Raw genomic sequence first — 19,950 nt, forward strand, 5'->3', positions numbered from 1 at the left:
AGCGTTTTTCTCACGTGACGGAGGCGCCCGCGCCGGGGCCAATGAGAACGCGGGGGCGGGGCTTCCGGGGGCGGCGCGCGGGAAGGGAACCCCCGGCCCCCGCGGCGGCGGGTGAGACCCGGAGCCGAGCTGCGGGCAGGTGGGGTGGGACCCGCCGCGGGCCAGACGCCGGTCTCAGCTCCGTGGGAGGCCAGGCTCGGCCTCGGCGCCGGCAGCAGCATGAAGTGTCTGGTCACGGGCGGCAACGTGAAAGGTGAGTTGGGGGCGACCGGGTTTGGGGGCCGGGGGCACGTGGGACGGCCGGAGACGCCAGCCTAACCCCCGTTTCCTTTCTCCTCCCCGCAGTGCTCGGCAAGGCCGTCCATTCCCTGTCCCGCATCGGGGAGGAGCTCTACCTGGAGCCCCTGGAAGACGGGGTGAGGGGGTGGGTGGGATTATAGGCGGGAGCCAGTTTCTCCCCGCGTCAGGCCAGATGCCCTCGGGCATTGCTGTCTGCCGAGTTTTCCCCGCCGCCCGTGGTCGGGGCGTCAGTCCGGGCCCTGCCCTCTCCCCAGGCCGGTGTGTGAATCGAGAGCCCCTGCCCTCCCTGAAGTGCCTGGTGGCGGGTGGGGGCAACTCGGGGGGGAAAGGTGGAGTGCGCGGACGGTTGTATAGGGCCCTTCTGTGGGAGCAGTCGCTCCCGGGGACTCGGGGAGGGAAGGCTTCATGGAGAAGGCACCTGCTGACCGGAACGAGAGGGAGGATTCCAGCAGGTGATGGTGGAGGAGGAGGACGTTAGGACGAATATGTGAGCAAAAGCCGGCCAGAGGGCAGGGCCTGACTCTGCCCCCTGATCCGGTCCCTCCCCCTGCTTTTCCTGGCCCAGCTCTCTCTCCGGACCGTGAACTCCTCTCGCTCTGCCTATGCCTGCTTCCTCTTTGCCCCCCTCTTCTTCCAGCAGTACCAGCCGGCCGCCCCTGGTCAGGAAGCCCCGCGCTGTAAGATTTTGATGAAGGTGAGGCCTTTCCCTCACCAACGGTGCTTTGTGTCCCCCTGCTCACATCGTCCCCCCCACCCCAGTGTGTCTGCGGGGGGGGGGGGGCATTCCGAAGGTGCTAACTGGGGAGAGGGATGTATGCAGGAGCAAGCAGGTGTAAAGTGCGGTGAGGAGCATAGGAAAGACACCACAGAGGGTGATGGGAGATACGGTGAGGGTGATCCATTCTGCCAGGGACCTGGGCAGTGGTGACATTCACTTTGGTCCTTGAAAAGTGAGCAGCTCTTTCAAGGCACGCCAGACAGGTGTGTAACAACATGAGGAGGAGCCCGGGAGGGTGAAAACGTGCGTGTTGTGGGCGCTCCCTTCCCGTACGACGGTGCCGAGCCTGGGATGGCCAGGGCCTGCGTGGGATGTGAGAGCTGGTTGGTGGAGACACAGCACCGGGTTGATGTGTTCCCCCACTCAGTCATTCCTGGCCGCCTTCCGCTCACTGGCCATGGTGGAGAAGAGTGTGGAGAAATGCTGCATCTCGCTGAATGGCAGGAGCAGCCGCCTGGTGGTCCAGCTGCACTGTCGATACGGTGAGTGGGCGGCCGGCCGGCCCTGGGGTCCCTGCGTTTGGAGGGGTGGGAGGGCAGGTCAGCAAGACCCACTGAGACCCTGTCTGCCCATCCAGGGGTGAGGAAGACTCACAACCTGTCCTTCCAGGACTGCGAGTCCCTGCAGGCCATCTTCGACCCAGCCTTATGCTCGCATGTGCTCCGTGCCCCAGCACGGTGAGTGTGTCCCCCAGCTACAAACCGAGCCGTGGGTCTTTTTTTTTCCTTTGGAGCTTCCAGGGTCAATTTAAGAAGACACCTTCTTCATCTTCTCTGCCTCTCTCTGAACCTGAGAGTTTATCCAGACCAGCCTGCTCTCACGGTCGGTCTCACGGTCTAAGGGCAGAGGCTGGAATGGAGGAGGGCACCGCTCCTTGCTCCTCGGTCTTCAGGAACCTGTTCTCCACCCCAAAGGTCCAGCTTGGCTTTCTGGCCACTTAGACAGCTTCTCACTCCTTTTTTAAAGAAAGCACGTCTTTGGCTTCCCCTTAAGTCCTCTTTCCATGGCTTCAACAGCCTTGGATGTCCATCTCTATCTAGCTTTGTGACTCGGGCTCAAAATTCTTCTCTGATGGGGTCATCTTTCTGGGCCTGTTCTTCACTCAAGGGTAGCCTCTTTTCCTGTCTGCCTGGACTGTAGCTTTGAGGAGTCTACAGGCCGAGGAAGGAGGCTGGACAGGGAGGTCATGGTCCAGGAGGGCTGCCAGAATAAGGTGCTGTGGGGGCAGGGGTTTTCTGGGAAAATCAGAGTGGGGAGGCGGTGTGCCGGCCCGGGAGATGGGGACTCGGTGGAGGCAGAGGTCCCTGCAGAAGGCCAGTGTGGAGAGGGCTGGCTCTCCTCCTACCCTACGCTGTGTGCTGCTTGCATTTGAGTAGCCCAAAGTCACGTTCATTTCTTTTTGTAGCCATGGGGTGTGGTAATTTGAAGTTCCCTTTGGGTCCTGACGGTCTGTTATTTCTGAGTTCTGTTGAGATAATGCTGTTCAGGACTCCTTCAGGTAGAGAAAGAGGGACGTTATCTCCGATGGTCTGGATTTTGATGCTATTTTTTTTTTTTAAACGAACAATTGTTTTTCTTTTTCTCATGGACAATTTCAAATTTGTGTGAAAGTGGATGCCTGCCCCTGTCCCAACGGTTGTGAGACAAATTTCAGATGTTATTTCATATGTATGTATTTGTCAACATGTATCCCGTAAAGGCAAAAATTGAAGATCTTTTCTGTGGTCGCATTTATAGGGATGGCCCGGGTGGGCTTTCCCACCCCTGCGAGGGCAGGTGCTGCCGGCCTGGTTTGGCCCAGCGCGAACAGCCCATCCTTTCTGTTGCCTCCTCTGGGCTCTACTATTGTCTGCCCCATCCCTTGCAGGGGACTTCTCTCCCCCAGCAGCCCCCAGCAGCCCCCAAAAAAAGCTTTGGATGGGGTGGGAGCCACGTCCTGCTCACCTTGCCCTTCCCCGGGCGTGCTAGGGCCGGCACATGGTGGATCCCCTCCGACATGGTACCCGGGTCGCGGCCCTGCCTCAGCTCTTGTAAGAGCGAAGCCACGGCGTGGGGCTGAGCCTTGGGAGTGATGCTGTACCCCCTGCACAGGGTCCTGGGGGAGGCTGTTCTGCCCTTCCCCCCCGCGCTGGCAGAAGTGACACTGGGCATTGGCTGTGGCCGCAGGGTCATCTTGCGCAGCTACCAGGAGGAGGAGGCAGGTGAGAGCCAGACGTGGCCTTAGACGGGGTTAGAGCTGGGGTGGGAGAGGGGAGGGTCTAGAAGCCCCGGCTCTCCCGTTCCTCCCTTGGCAGACAGCTCCGTCAGAGCCATGGTGACCGAGATGAGCATCGGGGAGGAGGATTTCCAGCAGCTGCAGGCCCAGGAAGGGGCGGCCATCACTTTCTGCCTCAAGGAATTCCGGGTGAGGTTCCCCCCAGCACACTCCCGCCGCGTCCTCCCTGCCCTGCCTGGGGCCTCACGGCTCTGCTTCCCCCTCCCAGGGCCTCCTGAGCTTCGCGGAGTCCGCAAACTTGTCTCTTAGCATCCACTTCGATGCACCAGGCAGGTAATTCCCGGCCTCAGGTCAGGGAGGGGAGGCTCTGGGAAGCCGGGAGCCCAAGGGCCCTGACCTTGCCTGGGACCTGCCGTTTGCCTAGGCCAGCCATCTTTGCCGTCAAGGACTCCCTGCTGGACGGACACTTTGTCTTGGCCACGATGTCAGAGTCAGACCTGCACTCCCCAGAACCCCACAGGCTGGTGCCTCCCCTCCAGGCTCACAGGTGAGGCTGCCCACCTGCCAGCCTGCTCCTCCCCACCCCCATCCCTCCACACCCCGGCCCCCGGCCCCCCGGCCCCCCTGGCCGGCCGGAGCCTCCTGCCTGCAGCTTGTGCACCTCCCCCAGCACGCACACTTCCTGTCAAGCCCAGCCTCTCTGGCTCAGCCTTCCTGGTCAGCTGTGCTCAGAGAGCCCTCCTCCCGCCCAGGGAAGTGTCCCCAAGGTCGGGCTGGCTTCCTTCTCTGGCTGAGTCCTCCCTTCTGAGCCTCTTCCCGGGCCAAGGAGGGAACAGGCTGCTGGGAGGCAGGGGGCTGGCTGGGGCTGGGGAGAGCAGGTGGCTGGAAGGGCAGGTGGGCTGGGGAGGACGACGGGCCCGGTGTAGCCGAAGCAGAGGAAGTTTGGTCTGGCCCCCCGCCCAGCACGTCCCTGGGCCCCAGTGCTTTCCAGCTCTGTCTCTGGGGAGGGCAGAGGCTTTGGCCCCCGGTGGCCTAGCTCAGAGGACTCGATGCTGCTCTACCCCAGCTGAGCTAAACCGGCTCCCAGGATGCTTCCCTCAGGCCCCTATCTGAGCTCCGATCAAACGGACTCCAGGTCCCATGCCTTGTAGGAAGCCACCACTTAACCTCAGCGTCTTTCCCCCAAACCAATGAGAAAGTCATAAAGCCCAGAGAGCAGCCGTGGTCATGAGGCTTCTACTGCTCTCTCAGGCCTCTGAAGTGGGGTCCTGCCTCTATACCCTCTTCTGTGTGGCTCGCTGACACCCTCTCCCTGCCAGCAGCACGCCCCACCTGGATGACTTTGCCAATGACGACATCGACTCTTACATGATCGCCATGGAAACGACTGTGGACAGTGAGGGCTCCCGGGCAGCACCCTCCATTCCCCTTTCCCCCGGCCTCCGGCCTCCCTGTAGCCCTGGCCCCGACTCTGAGGACAATGATGCCGAGCCCAGTACAGAGCCTGGGACTCCCCCACCCAAGAAGGTAGGGGTTGGAGATGGAGCGGGGCTTGGGAGGCACGGAGGGAGCCTCCAGAACTCACTCTGCTTCCTGTTCCCTTTCCAGTTCCGCTCGCTGTTCTTTGGCTCCATCCTCAGCCCTGCACACTCCCCTCCGGGCCCCAGCCCTGTGCTGGCTGAAGACAGTGAGGGTGAAGGCTGAACCGAGGACAAGCCTGTGTCCAGAGGCTCTGGACCAGATGAAGCCATAGCCGCCCGCTTCCCCCGGCAGCAGCCCGGGGATAGGGCTGCTCTCCACCCGGCTGGGTGGTCAAGGTGGGCTGTGCCGAGCTGAGCGCCGGTCCTGCTGCCACTCCAGGTGCCTCCTGGCTATCTGGACTAGCCCGGGCCCCGTCTTCTCATCAACTTCCAACCAATCATGTCTGTTCCTAGGCTTGGCACCGAGCTGCCACCTGATGGAATGCCCCTCACCTATTACCCAGGCCCTCTGTTTTAGGCCAGACTCCGACCATGTGGCTAGGGCTGGACACCTGCCTTCCCTAAGTGTACCTCCCTAAGACAAAAATCACAGAGGGGCTATTACCCCTGCCGGTCTACGTTCTTTGCTAATCATGACCTGTCCCTCCCCCAAATCCCGGGCACACCTTTGGGATCTCTTGTGGCCAGCTAACTTTTTGTTCCTTTCTCTGTGCCGTCTGGCCCTGGCTTGGGATTCTGAGTCCCTGTGGACCTGAGCCTGTGGCTGGGATTACCCTGGCTGGGGCCTCATGCCCAGCAAGCCTGTCCTCCCAACTGGCCCTGGATAGAAGGGCTGCCAGCCCAGTCCTTGGGACAAGGGAGACAGAGGCCATGGCGAGAATCCAGCTTTGACCTTTATTCAAGAGACCAGATGGGTCGCCCTAGGATCTGTCTGCTGGCCCTGAGGCCAAGCAAGGCTGGAAACCCACATCTGGCCCTGCTTTGCCCTGAGCTGCAGCCTCGGCCCCAGGATCCTGCGTGCGACCACTGCAGGTGCAGGCGGAAGGAGCCCTGGGGGATTGGACGCTGCTATTGATTCATTAAAAAAAAGAAAAATACACCAAGGCTCCGTGTTCCCCATGACAGGTGGGCCTGGGGGGCCGGCATGAACCACCCCCCACGGCCACATAATTTCTGTACAATCCACCACCTGGGGCAGAGTGCGGGCACGCAGAGGCTATTTCTTGGCTTTGGCGGAGTTGCGGGGCGGGGTGATGGGCCGGCCTCCAGGGTTCAAGCCACTGAACTGCCCGTATTTCCCCTTGTTCTTGTCCGCGGGCTTGAGGATCTGAAAGAGACAGAGCTGGTCAGGCTCACGGGCTGAGCCACGGAGTCAGAGGCCACTACCTTTCGCATCCCCACCTGGAAAGAGCACATGAGCGTCTCGTCCACACTCATCATGGCGCCTGCGTTGTCAAACTCGCCACAGTAGTTGGGAGCCGAGAAGAGTGTCACCAGCTGCCGCTTGGCAAAGAACTCATAGCCGTCTTCCACCACCTGGATGAGGATGGGGGCAGTCGGCTCAGCAGGTGCTGGCTACCTGCCACCGTGCCCACCGGCCCCAGAGCTGCCGGCCCACCTGGTGTGCCCGGCAGATGAGATCCAAGTCGTGCTTGTGCAGGAACTTGGCCACCACTTCCGCCCCAAACGTGAAAGAGACACCACGGTCATTCTCGCCCCAGCCCTGCACGTCCTTGTCAGGATCAGACCACAGCAGGTCACACAGCAGGCCCTGGTCAGGCACGTCTGTGGGCCGCATGATACGCCGAATCTGTTCCATGGACTGCAAGTCTGGGGACAGGCCTGGGGGAGCACGGGAGGGGACAGGTCACTTCCTCAAGCCTCAAAGACCCCCTGCCCCTCAAAGCTTCTGCTGGTCAGTTTCCCCTCCACCTGGCGCTCTCCTAAAGTCCCAGGAGTCCAGGCAGGCAGAAGTCATCCCCTTCGGCCTCAAGGACCACAGAGCTCTCTGAACAAAGGAGACAGTCCACGCACAACGCCAAGGCCAAAGCGGGGGGAGAGTGGAACAGAGTACTGGGGAGGGGTGGCGGGGGCTTCCTGGAAGAAGTGACAAAGCCGGAGCCCTGGGAGAGCCAGGAATACATCCCCCCAGCCCCCAGCCTCCTCCCAGGGCCCCCGGGGATGTGGCCCAGGGGCTCTTCCTTCCCAGACATGCGCCCAGAGCCACCCTCACCTCCGTGGCAGCAGAAGATCTTCTCATCCACGATGGCAGCAATGGGCAGGCAGTTGAAGCAGTCGGTAAAGGTTTTCCACAGTTTAATGTTGTAGCGTCTCTTGCCTGTCGGGAGCAACGAGAGGCCTCAGGAGGCCTGTCTGCCGCACACCCAGCCTGGGTCTCTGGGCCCTCCAGGGCACTCGGCGGGCAGTCCAGACACAGCTGGGAGCAGGCAGTGGCAGACAAGAAGAGACGTCCCCCTCCCCCGTCCCCGCTGCCTACCAGCCTTCCTAGAATTCTAAAGCAGCTGAGTCCACAGGAACCTGAGTTCCAATCTAGAACAACCCACCCCCACCCAGGGAGCAGGCCAGGCCAAGACGAGGTCTGGTTTATCTCAGCTTCGGGTTGGCAGAATCCAGTCCAGAGAGGCATCCCAAGTGCTTAAGGGATGTGCTGGTGGGGAGTGTCACGAGGACACTGGGCAGTCTTCGTCAGCAGCCATTCACCAGACCGACCCCTCCTGAGTGCCAGACCCCAGGCCAGGAGGGCAGGGGAGTCCCCTGCATAGATCTCACTCTGCAGGTATCTGTAGACACCGGTACCTTTACTGCCAACCCAATGTGAGGGTCTCACTGGATAGCCGAGTCACTTAAGAACTTAGGAAGTCTACTCACACTCATCATAGAAGCCGTAGATGCGGTTGATGCTGGCACACTCGTGGTTCCCACGGAGCAGGAAGAAGTTCTCGGGGTACTTGATCTTATAGGCCAGCAGCAAGCAGATGGTCTCCAAAGACTGCTTGCCCCGGTCAACGTAGTCCCCCAGGAAGAGGTAGTTGCTCTCTGGAGGGAAGCCACCGTACTCAAATAGCCGCAGGAGGTCGTAGTACTGGCCATGGATGTCACCTGTGACCCAGGGGACTGGTTCAGCGCTAGGGGCAGGGGCCACACTTGAAACCAGGGCCAAGTTTGGGCGCCAGGGAGGAGCACTGCAAGGACTTGGGGGGCAAGGGATGGGGAACGCCACTTTCAGAAAGCAAAAGGGGCCGAGACGCGGGAAGGGGTGGGGGGGAGGGCTCACCGCAGATCTTGAGGGGTGCCTCCAGCTCCAGAAGGATGGGCTGGCTCAAGAAGATCTCCCGTGATTTGAGACACAGACCACGGATCTCGTTCTCTGTGAGCTGTACATTCTTTCCAGGCCGCGAGCCCTGCACTGGGGGCGGAACAGGGCATCAAGACTCTGGTCCCTCAGGCAGGAGGAAGGTGGGCGACACAAGTGGCCCTGTTGGCACATCTGAGGGCACCTGGGTCTCCTGGGCCCCTCCTTGCCCAGGGGCAGCTGTTGCTGCTGAGCCTCCCAGGATGGGACCCCTCGAGGGGTCTGCTGTGCGTCGGGGGGGCCTGCCACCCAACAGCCCAACCCACAGCGCACGATCCCTGGGAGGGGTGGAGCTAGATTTCTTATGTTTCTCCTCCAACCCCAGGAGCACAGGCCAACCTGTGCGCCCCCGGCCCAGGAGAGGGGGTGCTCCCCGTGCCAGAGCGTCCCCGGAACGTCCCAAGCGCCCCGCGCCTTGAGGGGGGCCGGCTGTGGACGCGGGTCCTCGAGGCCCGTCCCCGCCCAGTCTAAGCTGGCCCTGGGAGGGGCAGGCCCGCCCGCGCACCACTTCCGGGCCCGGCAGGGGGCCAGGGCGCGGCGGGCACCGACGTCCCCCGCCCCGGCCAACCTTCCAGCAGGCGCCCGATGATAGAGTCCAGGTTGAGCTTCTCGCTGTCGGACATGGCGGCGCCGCCGCTCCGGCCCAGCAGCTCCGGGCCCAATCCTGCCGCCCGCCCTCCCGCTGCCTCCTTCCGGCCTGGCGCTCCTTCCGCCCGCCCCGGCCCGCCCCGGCCCGCCCCGGCCCGCCCCGGCCTGCCGCCCCGCCTCCTAGGCCTGCCGCCCCGCCCCGCGCGCTGCCCCCGCGCTCTAGCGCCCCCTCTGGATGCTGGGCGCAGCGGCCGCGGAGGTCTGGGGGGCGGGGCACAGGGGAAGGGGCGGGTCTTGGGCTGGGTTTGGTCTGTTTAGGACGAAGCCTGGCCGGTGGGTGGAGCTTGGAGGGGCGGGGTTGAGTCTCGTTCGCCACTAGGAGTGACCCGTTCCGAGAACAGGGGGCCGGAAGTACCGTGAAAGTTGTTTTTTTCTATCAAAGGCTAACCAGCCGTTCCCACCCTGGGCGGGAGTGTGGTGTGTGCACATTAAAAACCGATTCTCCAAACGCTGCGGATTAAGTCCTCGAAGTGCCAAAAAGGAAAGTTGAGACTCAGAGATAGCAGGGGGCTGGTCCAAGACCCTGGCGTCCACCTCCTGAGTCTCTGTGGCCCCCCAGGCAGCCGGCCAGACCCAGACACCTGCTGCTACACTCTGAAACCCATTTGGTTCGCCCTGTGGGGCATGCTAAATTAGTATTTTTTTGTAAGATCCACTGTTACCTGCTGAGTGCATAGAAATGCCGTATTATGTGCATATTCAAAGCATTACCTTGTAAAGAGCAAATATTAAATAAACCATAATTCTCACTGGAATCTTGAAAATTTTAAAATACTTTATTTACGGGGCGCCTGGGTGGCTCAGTGGGTTAAGCCACTGCCTTTGGCTCAGGTCATGATCTCAGTGTCCTGGGATCGAGCCCCGCATGGGGCTCTCTGCTCAGCAGGGAGCCTGCTTCCCCCTCTGTCTCTGTCTGCCTCTCTGCCTGCTTGTGATCTCTCTCTCTGTCAAATAAAATAAATTTAAAAAAAAAAAATAAAATACTTTATTTACTTATTTGACAGAGAGAGATCACAAGGAAGCAGAGAGGGAGGAGGAAGCAGGCTCCCCGCTGAGCAGAGAGCCCAATGTGGGGCTTGATCCCAGGGCCCTGAGACCATGACCTGAGCCAAAGGCAGACACTTAACTGACGGAGCCACTCAGGTCTCCCTGGAATCCTGGATTGCTTTACAAGCTGATAACCTCAAAACTGGAGGGGGCTTGGCCTCTGTACCGCGAGGGTGGGTCCTGGCCCCTTCACACCCACCGCAGGAACCCAAGTCTGCAGCCATTCAGCCCATGGGGAGGGGAGGGGAGGGGCCCACAGCCCTGGGCAGGCCGGAAGAGCCTGGGAGAGGAAGGGGTGATCACCCCCCCCCCACGCACTTGGGAGGGGAGTGTGGGAGGGGCCCCCCAGCGGGTTGCTGAGGCTGCCCGGAGGAGGAAGTGAGAGGAGGAGGTGAGGTGCCGCAGAGAGGTAAGCTGGCCTGGGGGGGCAGGGGTTGAGTCTGGGGCTGGGCCTCCATCCAGAAGCCTGGCTTTTCTGCCACTTCAGGGCCCTCTTCCCACCCCAATGAAAGAGGGGCCAGAAGGGGCTTGGTGAGATGCCTTGATGCCTCTCCCCTCTGAACCCTGCAGCCAGGTCCCTGGGCTGGCGATCGGCTGGATGGGAGCCCAGGTCCCAGGCTAGCCAGAAGCAGCCTCTCACACTGGCTTTCTCCACCTCCTACAGCCCGTGGTAGCTTGGGTCTGGGGCACCATGGCCCAGGCCCTGGGGGAGGACCTCGTACAAACTTCCGAGGGGCAGGATGACTCCAGCTCTTTGGGGTCTGACTCCGAGCTGAGTGGGCCCGGCCCATATCGCCAGGCTGATCGCTATGGCTTCATTGGGGGCAGCTCAGCAGAGCCAGGGTAAGAAGGGAAGGGACTGGGGGGCAGTGGGGTGCTGGGATTGAGGTTGGGGGCTGAGGGCTAAATTCTGGAGTGAGGCTCAACCTCGAGGGTCCTGGAGGGTTTGGGAACTCAGTCAGTGTCACCCCTCTTCATGCTCCGGGTGGAGTCCTAAAGCTGGCAGGGACAAGGCAGCAATGTCCCTCACATGCCTCTTTTACCCTCAACCTCTCAGAATTTGCACCTGTCCTTGGAGGCAAATAGTTTTCTCCTATTAATCTGCCCCCAAAATCCAAGAACCCAACCAAAGAACCCACACTTTACCTCTCGCCTCTCCCTATTCCAGTATACAGACAGGAAAACAATTCAGATAGGAACTTGCCCAAGGTCACACAGCAGATCAGATGGAATCAGATTAGAACTCAGGACTCCTGGCTTCTAGTCCATGGCTCTGTCCACCTTGCTTCTCTTAATGAGTTGTCTGTGTTCCTATCTTAGGGGACAGTTAAGCTGGTCCCTCCCCCAACACACACCTACACACCCCCTTCAGTCTCTCCTGCTTCTGCCACATCAGAGCCACATCCTTTCCTATCCCTATGATAACCACTGGCAGCTCCTGGGTGACAGGTTACCGGCCCAGGGCTCCCCAGAGATCTCCAGGGCCAGGAGCTGAGCTTCCCGGGGCAGCATGGAGGATGGCAGATGTGGGCCCTGGGTAACAGCTAGCTAACGCCCCCGTGCCTATGCCATGTGCCCGCAGGCCAGGTCACCCTCCTGCAGACCTTATCCGCCAGCGGGAGATGAAGTGGGTAGAGATGACCTCGCACTGGGAGAAAACCATGTCTCGGCGGTACAAGAAGGTGAGGGGAGCGTGGGGCTCCCTGTCTCAGCCCGCTTTGCCTCTGTCCCTGCCCCGGTAAAATTTACCCCTCCTGTGTCCCAGCACCTCCTGCCTTTGTACCCCCTCCCGCCCAGAGTGCCCCTTGCCCCATGACAGGCTGGGGCTGGGATGTGCCAGCAGGAGCGGGGGATGCTGGCCTGGCTCATCGAACTTGGCCTTGGCCTCGGCCTCACCTGCAGGTAAAGATGCAGTGCCGGAAAGGCATCCCCTCGGCTCTGCGGGCCCGCTGCTGGCCCCTGTTGTGCGGGGCGCATGTGTGTCAGAAGAACAGCCCAGGCACCTATCAGGTAACTGTTGCCAGGGGTCCCTGTCTCCCCTTTCCAGAGCCCCTCGCCACTCTGAGCCCTCACACCCACCTTGCTGTCTGCCCGCAGGAACTGGCCGAAGCCCCTGGAGACCCACAGTGGATGGAGACCATCAGCCGGGATCTGCACCGCCAGTTTCCTCTACACGAGATGTTTGTGTCGCCCCAGGGTCACGGGTAGGCGGCCAGGGACACCCAGGGACCTCCAGGCCCACAGCCTCCAGAGCCATCGGCCTGGACCCCTACCATAGCTTTATAGCCTGGGAAGAGGTCCCCTGAGGGTGGGGGAGGGCAACATGGAGGACCGGCCCTGATGGGGTCTCCTGGCACAGGCAGCAGGGGCTCCTGCAGGTACTCAAGGCCTACACCCTGCATCGGCCTGAACAGGGCTACTGTCAGGCCCAAGGCCCTGTGGCCGCTGTGCTGCTTATGCATCTGCCCCCAGAGGTGAGTGCCCTTGACACCAATCCAGAGGCTTGGGACCCTGAAACCCCAACCCTGGGGACTTGGACTTCAGGCCCCTGAGACCCTTGACCCACATCCTAGTGACATATGGACGTAGTCATCCTGGGCTCTGGATCCATGACCGCCACCTCCCCAACCCCAGGAACTCTGGACTCAGGGACCAGGGATCCTTAACACCCAGATCCTGTCCGAGTGACCTAGGGCCTCATGACGACCAACTTCAGTGACCTTCAAGCCCAATGACATTGACTCCAGGAACCGGGGATCCTTGGCCCCTGCTCCCTGCCCCAGTGACCTGAGAATCTGGACATCATCACCTTGACCGCATGACTCCCAGTTCTGAGCCCTGGGACTATCATCTCAATGACCCCAGGAGCTCAGGACTTGAACTCTGGGACCCTCCCAACCCTTGACCACTGAGCCCCAAATTTGTGACTCTGAAATTCAACATCACGAACCCTATGACTTCCGGCTCCCTAAACCCATTGCTAGGCCTCTGGCCAGTGGGGAGACTTTCACTAAGAGCCAGAGCTTAGGCTTCAGGCTCCAGAGTCACCCCAGAGGGTACAGAGGACCCTCCCCTGTGCTCCTTTCCCCTACCCTGCGGTTCCTTCTGTGATCCGCTGGGTGGGGGCGCTTACGGCCTGTGCCCCTACCCAGGAGGCCTTCTGGTGCCTGGTACAGATCTGCGAGGTCTACCTCCCTGGCTACTATGGGCCTCATATGGTGAGAAGCTGGGAGGGGGCCAGAGGGCGCCGGGAGGGATTGGGCAGGCGGGCAGGGGCCGGGCGACGGAGAGGGGCAGGGCCTGGGCTTCGGGAGTGGACGTGTTGATGGACGCGGCTGTAGGAGGCCGTGCAGCTGGACGCCGAGGTGTTCACGGCTCTGCTTCGACGGCTGCTCCCGCGCGTGCACAAGCACCTGCAGCAGGTGGGCGTCGGGCCTCTGCTCTACCTGCCCGAGTGGTTCCTGTGTCTCTTCGCCCGCTCCCTGCCCTTCCCCACCGTGCTGCGTGTCTGGGACGCCTTCCTCAGCGAGGGTGAGTGGACAGCTGGAGGGGAGGCGTGGCCTGGGCTGGGAGCCTCGGGGTGCGCACAGGGACGAGAGTGCCAGCTCCGCTCTGCCCCACCTGCCACTGCCAATCCTGGTCCCGGCCGGGGGTGCCAGAGCGTGCCGAGGCTGATGGCGTTGGGTTGGCTCTGGGGGGAGAAGCCCAGCCCCCGCCTGCCGTGCCATGACTGGCCGCCCCTGCCTCTGTGACGAGACTCCCGGAGGGAGGGAGGCTCTGCTGGGGGCGGGCTGGGGCCAGGGAGGGGCTCCCCGCATAGGGATGTGGAGCAGAGCTGGGGAGATCCCAGCAGAGGAGCTGTTCGGGGGCTGGGCTCAGTGAGCATGGCCAGTGCCAGGGACAGGGCCGGTGGGAGTGGAAGAGCACTGGGTGAGCCCTCGCTGTGCCCTGCATGGCCGTAGGACGCCGGGACCGCTGGGTGACCGACGCTTACATTCTGGTGGGGGTGGGGATGGGAGCCAACGGCAACCAAATTAACACGATATTTATAGGGGTGCCTGCCTGGCTCCATGGTGGAACATGTGACTCTTGATCTCGGGGTCGCGAGTTCAAGCCCCACGTTGGGCACAGAGCTTTAAAAAAAAAAAGGTATTTATAGATTGTTTTAAGTGCCACGAAGAAAATAAAACAAGGGGTGTGACAGAGTGTTAAGGGAACAGTAGGAGGAGAGTGCTGTTTCCAAGATGCTTTTGGCCTCTCCATGGGGCAGCGGACTTGCAGGGCGCCGTGGAGGCCGGGAGGCCAGGAGAGACACTGTCTACACGGTCCGGGCTGCTGCCAGCTTCGGGGTGTGGGTGTGGGGAGAGAGGAAGCCAGATAGGTCAGGCCAAGAGTCGGGGGAGTTGGGGGCAGAGCTGAGTGGGACGTTTTGGGACTTCGGGGCTCTGTCTCGGTACCCTCGTCAGTAACCCACCTGCATTCTCTCTCTTTGGGTTGTCTGGCAGTTACAAACAAAAAATGGCAGAAATCAGTCAGTACGTTTATTGAGCACCTGCTGTGTGCCCAGTTGGCTACAGGCCCCCTTAGAGCCCTGGTCACAGGTGTCCAAGCTGCCATCTACGTGTCACCGCCCCTCCAGCCCCAGATCTCAAGGACCAGGCAGGCCAGTCGGAGCCCTCTTTGTCCTCTCCACCGAGCCCGGGACAGGCAATGTCACAAGCTCCGTTTCGTCATGGTGATGACACGCGTGCTGGTGATCATTTCTTTATGAGGCACGGTCGTCACTAGGCCTCACTGGTCCCCAGACTCGAGGCTACCTGGAAGGGATTCTGAGGCTGTGGGATAGCCCAAGGTCACACCTGCGCGTGCCCGTGAGCGTGCGTGCTTGGGTGTGTGCTCGCCTGCTCTGTGCTCTTGGCTTAGCGGCAGAGAGCTCTGGCGAGAATCTCTCTAGAAAGAGAAGGTCACAGAACTGAGCTGGAAAGGCCTTCTTCACAGGGACCAGCTGCCGAGACGCAGAGAGCAGGTGTGGGGAGTTGTGTCCCCTGGCTGCTGGCACGCCGCTCTGCCCGGAAGCGTCAGTCCCCACATCGAGGTCCCACTGTCACTGCTCCTGGTCTGAGTCAGGCTGCAGAGCTGCGGGAGGGTGGAAGGCGTCTGGCGGAGGGCAGGGTCAGGTACAGAACCGAGGAGGGGCAGGGTTGGCCCTGCACTGAGTGAGCCCCCTGGCCCGCAGGCGTGAAGGTGCTGTTCCGAGTAGGGCTAACGCTCGTGCGCCTGGCGCTGGGCACCACAGAACAGCGCCTGGCCTGCCCCGGGCTCCTGGAGACCCTCGGTGCCCTGCGAGCCATCCCACCCACCCAGCTGCAGGAGGAGGTCTTCATGTCCCAGGTGGGTGCCCCCCCACCCCCGCCACCTTGCCTTCACAATGGCCCAGCCCCTGCTGCTCAGGTGGGGGAAACTGAGTTACGCAGCCAGAAGTCAGAGTAAGCCCCGGGGCCCAGTTCCTGTCTTCTGAGCAGCAGAAAAGCTGAAAACCCCAGGCTTCAAGTAGCTTTCTACGGTTCCCTTAGTGAGTCTGGCTGTCAGGCTGTCAGTCCCTCAGCCCTCAGCCACTTCCTGGGGCTGTGTCCTGCCCGCCCTGTGGGGACCTCACGGTTTCCTGCCCCACCCCCCCACCCCCCAGTCTGGGTACACTCACTACCAGCCACTCCCCACAGGTGCACAGCGTGGCCCTGTCTGAGCACGACCTGCAGCGGGAAATCAGGGTCCAGCTGGCCCGGCTGCCTGAGTCCACGTCCGGGCCACCCCCCAGGCCTCAGGCCCGCCTGCCTGGGGCCCAAGCCATCTTTGAGGCCCAGCAGCTGGCAGGGGTGCGAGGAGACACCAGGCCCGAGGTGCCCCAAATCGTGGTGCAGCCCCCAGAGGAGCCCAGGCCAACGAGGCGCAAGCCCCAGACCCGAGGCAAGACCTTCCATGGGCTCCTGACTCGGCCCAGGGGTCCCCCTCTGGAGGGCCCTTCCAGGTCTCATCGAGGCTCCACCTCCTTCCTGGATACCCGGTTCTGAAGGTTCGACTTCTGAGGGCATCACGGACTCAGTGTCCCCGAAGCCCGATTGCCCGATGGGCTGATGCCCGCCTCAGAAATGGGCCCTGCACTTTACCGCTGGGGTCTGGCGTCTCCCTGGCCAGGAACTGTGCGACACGAGGATGAAGGAAGGCCACGGAGTGCGGTGTCGCGGGCCCGGGCCTGCCGTTCTCCCGCGGAGCCATCCTGGTGCCCCCGCCCTTGCAAATATGGAAGCGGGCACAGAAGGAGTGCGGGGTGCAGGGCACCTGGCTGGGCTAGGGGACCCCAAAGGGCTCCTGGAGAGACCTAGAATAAATCTCACTGAGCAGAAGCCTGGATGGATTTGGATTGAAGGCTCCCCACCCCCCCTCCTCCCACCCTCACCCCCCCCCAGCCCTGCCTCTCCACGCCCCCCTCCCCGAGTTCCCACGGGACACACCGAAGCTGCCCATTGGCTGCTGAAAGCTGTTTACCAGCCACAGGATCCAATGGGGAGCCGCCTCGCCCGGCCTCTTGCGGGCAGGTAAGGCTCTGGCACCTGCGGGAGGAAGGGTCCCCAAGTGGAGGCTGGGCTGGGAAGTGGGGGGTCTATCTCCTACTCTTCCCCTCCTCCCAGGTTGGTTCAGGACCCCAAGGGGCGCGGGGACTCTAACCCAAGTCTGCCCCCCACCCATGGTCCTGTCCGGCTCTCAGAGACAGCCAGGCCAGAACAAAAGCCTACTGTACCAGGACAAAGGAGAAAGGTCCCACAGGCCCTTGCCCACCCCCAAAGCCCTGGTTGCGCCCCCTCGGGACTGCCACCATGGAAACTCCCTCCCACACTTGATAATTGCCCCTGTGGGTGCCTGGGGTACCCGTGACATGAGCCATCACCAGGACAACAGGGCAACAGGGCTGGCTCCAGTGGCGGCTTGTGTCCCTACAGTGCCCGTTCCAGGGTGCTTTGCCTCCCTGGGGGCCCGCCCCAGCAGGGGGGAGGGTGGCAGGGCGTGGCAGGACTTTGGAGCAGTGGGAGAAAGCATCTGGACTCCTGTTTCCACGGTGGAATAGTCAACCTGTGTGTCCCAGTGGCTGTGCTGGAACACTGGCCTGGCTGCTGGTCAGAGCCCTGATGTGGAATGCTCTGGCGACAGGGCATTCGCTCTTCCATGTGTTCGTTTGGTGCTTGGTATGTGCCTGGCCAGGCCCTGGGTCTCGGGCAGACCATCCCATACCCGAGGGAGCCTACCGCCGAGAGGAGGGAACATGGAGGTCCAGACCAAGGTCTGCAGAGTTTCCTGGGGGAAATTGGGGTTCGGGAGGGGAGGACATTCAGCCAAGATCTCGCAGCACGTGGCAGACCCCAGGTTTACCCCTGCCTCCACATCAGCAGCCATGAAACTGCTCCCTACAACTGGGTGCTCACCCAGGTCTGTCCTCCTGGGGATGCTCTCTCTCCTGCTCCCACCCACACCCTTGGCCCTGCCCCAGCCTGAGTCCCAGCCCCTTGGAATGTGGGGCAGCATCTGGGCCCCTGGGAGGTAAAGAGAACCTCTAGGGCCCTCCCTCCCTCATCCCTGCCCCACTAAAGTACCTGTGGCTTAAGTATAACCCACTCGCCCACACTTCCCAGACCCTTTTCTCGGATCCCCTCCCCCTCTGCAGGCAGCACTGATAACCTCACTAGAGAAAGGGGAAATGGAGTGCCCAGCCCAAGTTCACTGTTGGGGGTTAGAGCCACTAGAGTTCAGGTCTTTGTGTCTTCTGGGCAATACCTTAGCTTTAGGGCATCGAGTGCAGTCCAGGCTCTGCAGCAGGTAGGGTGGGGGGGCCTACCCCTGGGGTCAGCTCCTAGACTCCCTGCCCTCCAAGGGTTCAGCTCTGCTCGGAGGGTGGGGAAGCAGGAAAGCAGCAACCTCAGCCCGGCCCGGGGAATCTGTCATGAGGCTGGGAGGGGGGCCATGGTGACAGTAGGTCCCACTGGTCATAGACCCTAGAGGCAAATGCTCTCTGGCAGGACTCCTCCAGCTAGGGCTGAATCAATGCCTTTTTTGCTCAGGGAAGCATTTTCTGGGCAGGTGCCATTATCAAACATCTATGTGGGGACCCTGAGGTGGGTAGGGTGTGGGGGTGTCAGACCAGAAGAAAACTAGCTCCCTCCTCATGTGAACACTTCTGTACACATTGTCCTCCTAAGGCTGTGCTAGCTCCTACAGCACCTGTGTGCTAGTTGGGAAAAGACACCTCTCCAGCCACACGCAGCCCCTGTGTGGCAGAGGGGAAGTGACCACTCTCAGCTGGGAGCTTTTGTGCAGTGAGCAACCTGAACAACCATACTCAGCAAACCTGGCAGCTCTCGACAAACCTGCTTGGAAGGGGGGGCTCGGGGAATCTGATGGCACTTAGTCTGCAGGGACTGAAGCTGGGATGGCACCCAGAGATGTCCATTGGCCTGGGTCAGCCCCGGGGACAGGAGTGGGGGCCAAGCAAAAAAGTGAAAGGACAGGGGCTCCTGGCTGGCTCCATAAGAAGAACATGCAACTCTTGATCTCGAGGTTGTTGAGTCTGAGTCCCATGTTAGGTGTAGAGATTACTTAATAAACAAACACACTTTTTTAAAAGGCAGAAGGGCAGATGGATCCCCGCCTGGTCATGGGGAAGGGTGCATGGTCTCCATCTTGCACCCCAGAGAGTCCCCATCCCAGCTCTGTCCAGAAGCCAGACTCGGACTCCCTGCAAAGTCCCTGTATAGGAAATGTCCTCTCGCTGTCTGAGCTCGATTTTCTCCTATAGATAATGAGATAAAAGCTCCCACTCCAGTCCCAAGATCGCTCTCTGTGCGGTGTGTACACGCTCTAGCAGATGGAAGATCCCTGCTCCGCCTCTCACCAGCAGAAAGATCAAGACCTGAGCTGAGATCAAGAGCGGGACACATGGGGTGCCTGGTGGCTCAGCCGGTTCAATGTCTGACTCTTGACTTTAGCTCAGGGGCTGTGGGATCGAGCCCTGCAATTGGCTCCAGCTCAGCCTGGAGTCTGCTTGCGATTCTCTTACCCTCTACCCCCACGCTTGTACACACTCTCTCTCTAAAATAAATAAGATCTTAAAAAAAAAAAAAAAGAAGAAGAAGAAGAAGAAGAGTCAGACTCTTAAGCCACTGAGCCACCCAGGTGCCCCCAGAAATGAAATCTTTAACAAGGATCAGGACTCACCTGCCAGCACTAGTTAGCACTAGTTAGGTCACCTGATAGACCTCTGCCATCCCCTAAAGGAAGGCGACCTTGCAAAACCCAACCCGCTGTTTTGCCCGTACAACATCCTCGCCCTTGCTCCCTTCTGCCTATAAGTTTTTCATTCTGCTCAGAGCTCCTTCCTCTCTCTGCTAGATGGGCTGCTGCCCAGTATGTGAATTGTTGAGTGAAGTCAATCAAATCCCTAACACTTATTCAGTTGAATTTCAGTTTCTAACTCTTGTTAAGTGCTTAAGCTCATGCTTCTTGATGACATCTGTGTCCTCTGTTTCCACCAGTGGGATCGCGGTGGGGCTCAGGCAACCCATGCGGCAAGAGAATGGACTTCTCCAGTGGCCACACCTCATTCCAGGGAGGGCGTCGAGCAGCCGGCCCTGGAAAGCTGTGTGGGGAATGTGGGCTGGGCTGGACGGAGGCTGGATGAATCATTTCTCCCCTCTGAGTCCCTTCAGTGGTAGACAGGGGTGGGTCCTCTGTACAGCCAAAGCCTCCACCTCAGCCCCCACAGATGCCACTGGACCCCAGCCCAGAAGGTTCTCAAGGACAGCCATGGAGTCTCCAACTCAGAGACAAGGAGGGAGAAGCTGTGGGTTTGAGGCTGTAAGCTGTTGGGATTGTAACCACAGGCTATGTGTGGTGCGTGTGCAGGGGACCCAGTACTAACCCCCCCCCCCCAGCCCTGAGAGATGGGAACTAGCCCCGTTTTAGGCAGGAGGAGAGTGAGGTTCAGACCAGGAAAGGGAAGTGCCCAGGTCCGACACCCGCCTCCCGGGACACTCAAGGAGAGGGTGTGAGTCCCTGAATTTGT

The 19,950-nt window shown here is 60.9% G+C and overlaps 3 protein-coding genes across 8 annotated transcripts; 2 read left to right on the plus strand and 1 right to left on the minus strand.

Moving 5' to 3' along the window:
- The first annotated feature begins 83 nt into the window (after positions 1 to 83).
- On the plus strand, positions 84 to 5,873 carry RAD9A (RAD9 checkpoint clamp component A). Of its 3 annotated transcripts, none has more exons than XM_059148914.1 (11): positions 84 to 253; positions 346 to 416; positions 866 to 994; positions 1,446 to 1,560; positions 1,656 to 1,755; positions 3,170 to 3,279; positions 3,373 to 3,482; positions 3,562 to 3,626; positions 3,718 to 3,840; positions 4,616 to 4,820; positions 4,902 to 5,873. In XM_059148914.1, exons 1-11 carry the CDS (start codon positions 220 to 222, stop codon positions 4,995 to 4,997), a joined length of 1,158 nt encoding a protein of 385 aa, XP_059004897.1. In that variant the 5' UTR covers positions 84 to 219; the 3' UTR covers positions 4,998 to 5,873. The 3 variants fall into 3 exon arrangements, with proteins under 3 accessions (XP_059004897.1, XP_059004905.1, XP_059004915.1); XM_059148922.1 differs by having other exon boundaries at positions 938 to 994; XM_059148932.1 differs by lacking the exons at positions 84 to 253; positions 346 to 416 and adding an exon at positions 431 to 558.
- Positions 5,874 to 5,886: 13 nt separating this feature from the next.
- PPP1CA (protein phosphatase 1 catalytic subunit alpha) lies at positions 5,887 to 8,873 on the minus strand. The gene is made up of 7 exons (XM_059148945.1): positions 8,716 to 8,873; positions 8,070 to 8,201; positions 7,664 to 7,894; positions 7,008 to 7,112; positions 6,393 to 6,616; positions 6,176 to 6,310; positions 5,887 to 6,101 (listed from the first exon to the last, which is right to left on the minus strand). Exons 1-7 carry the CDS (start codon positions 8,768 to 8,770, stop codon positions 5,991 to 5,993), a joined length of 993 nt encoding a protein of 330 aa, XP_059004928.1. The 5' UTR covers positions 8,771 to 8,873; the 3' UTR covers positions 5,887 to 5,990.
- A 1,220-nt stretch (positions 8,874 to 10,093) lies between these two features.
- TBC1D10C (TBC1 domain family member 10C) lies at positions 10,094 to 16,243 on the plus strand. 4 transcript variants are annotated; one of them, XM_059149116.1, is made up of 10 exons: positions 10,094 to 10,233; positions 10,507 to 10,685; positions 11,425 to 11,524; positions 11,745 to 11,852; positions 11,940 to 12,046; positions 12,202 to 12,316; positions 12,995 to 13,060; positions 13,184 to 13,373; positions 15,079 to 15,233; positions 15,563 to 16,243. In XM_059149116.1, the coding sequence occupies exons 2-10, from the start codon at positions 10,534 to 10,536 to the stop codon at positions 15,908 to 15,910; spliced, it is 1,341 nt and encodes a 446-aa protein (XP_059005099.1). In that variant the 5' UTR covers positions 10,094 to 10,233; positions 10,507 to 10,533; the 3' UTR covers positions 15,911 to 16,243. The 4 variants fall into 4 exon arrangements, with proteins under 4 accessions (XP_059005099.1, XP_059005081.1, XP_059005110.1 ...); XM_059149098.1 differs by having other exon boundaries at positions 10,095 to 10,251; XM_059149106.1 differs by lacking the exon at positions 10,094 to 10,233 and adding an exon at positions 10,261 to 10,373.
- Positions 16,244 to 19,950: the final 3,707 nt, after the last annotated feature.

This window comes from Mustela lutreola, chromosome 1 (assembly GCF_030435805.1).
Source record: "Mustela lutreola isolate mMusLut2 chromosome 1, mMusLut2.pri, whole genome shotgun sequence".
NCBI lineage: Eukaryota > Metazoa > Chordata > Mammalia > Carnivora > Mustelidae > Mustela > Mustela lutreola.

Coding starts and splice junctions, on each gene's coding strand:
- TBC1D10C (XM_059149116.1), top strand. CDS start 10,534: ATGGCCCAGGCCCTGGGGGAGGACCTCGTACAAACTTCCGAGGGGCAG. Junction 11,853..11,939: donor ACAGCCCAGGCACCTATCAG/GTAACTGTTGCC, acceptor GTCTGCCCGCAG/GAACTGGCCGAAGCCCCTGG. Junction 12,317..12,994: donor TTATGCATCTGCCCCCAGAG/GTGAGTGCCCTT, acceptor GCCCCTACCCAG/GAGGCCTTCTGGTGCCTGGT.
- PPP1CA (XM_059148945.1), bottom strand. CDS start 8,770: ATGTCCGACAGCGAGAAGCTCAACCTGGACTCTATCATCGGGCGCCTG. Junction 7,895..8,069: donor GGCACCCCTCAAGATCTGCG/GTGAGCCCTCCC, acceptor CCTGGGTCACAG/GTGACATCCATGGCCAGTAC. Junction 6,102..6,175: donor CGCTCATGTGCTCTTTCCAG/GTGGGGATGCGA, acceptor TGTCTCTTTCAG/ATCCTCAAGCCCGCGGACAA.
- RAD9A (XM_059148914.1), top strand. CDS start 220: ATGAAGTGTCTGGTCACGGGCGGCAACGTGAAAG. Junction 3,483..3,561: donor TCTGCCTCAAGGAATTCCGG/GTGAGGTTCCCC, acceptor TCCCCCTCCCAG/GGCCTCCTGAGCTTCGCGGA. Junction 3,841..4,615: donor CCTCCCCTCCAGGCTCACAG/GTGAGGCTGCCC, acceptor CCCTGCCAGCAG/CACGCCCCACCTGGATGACT.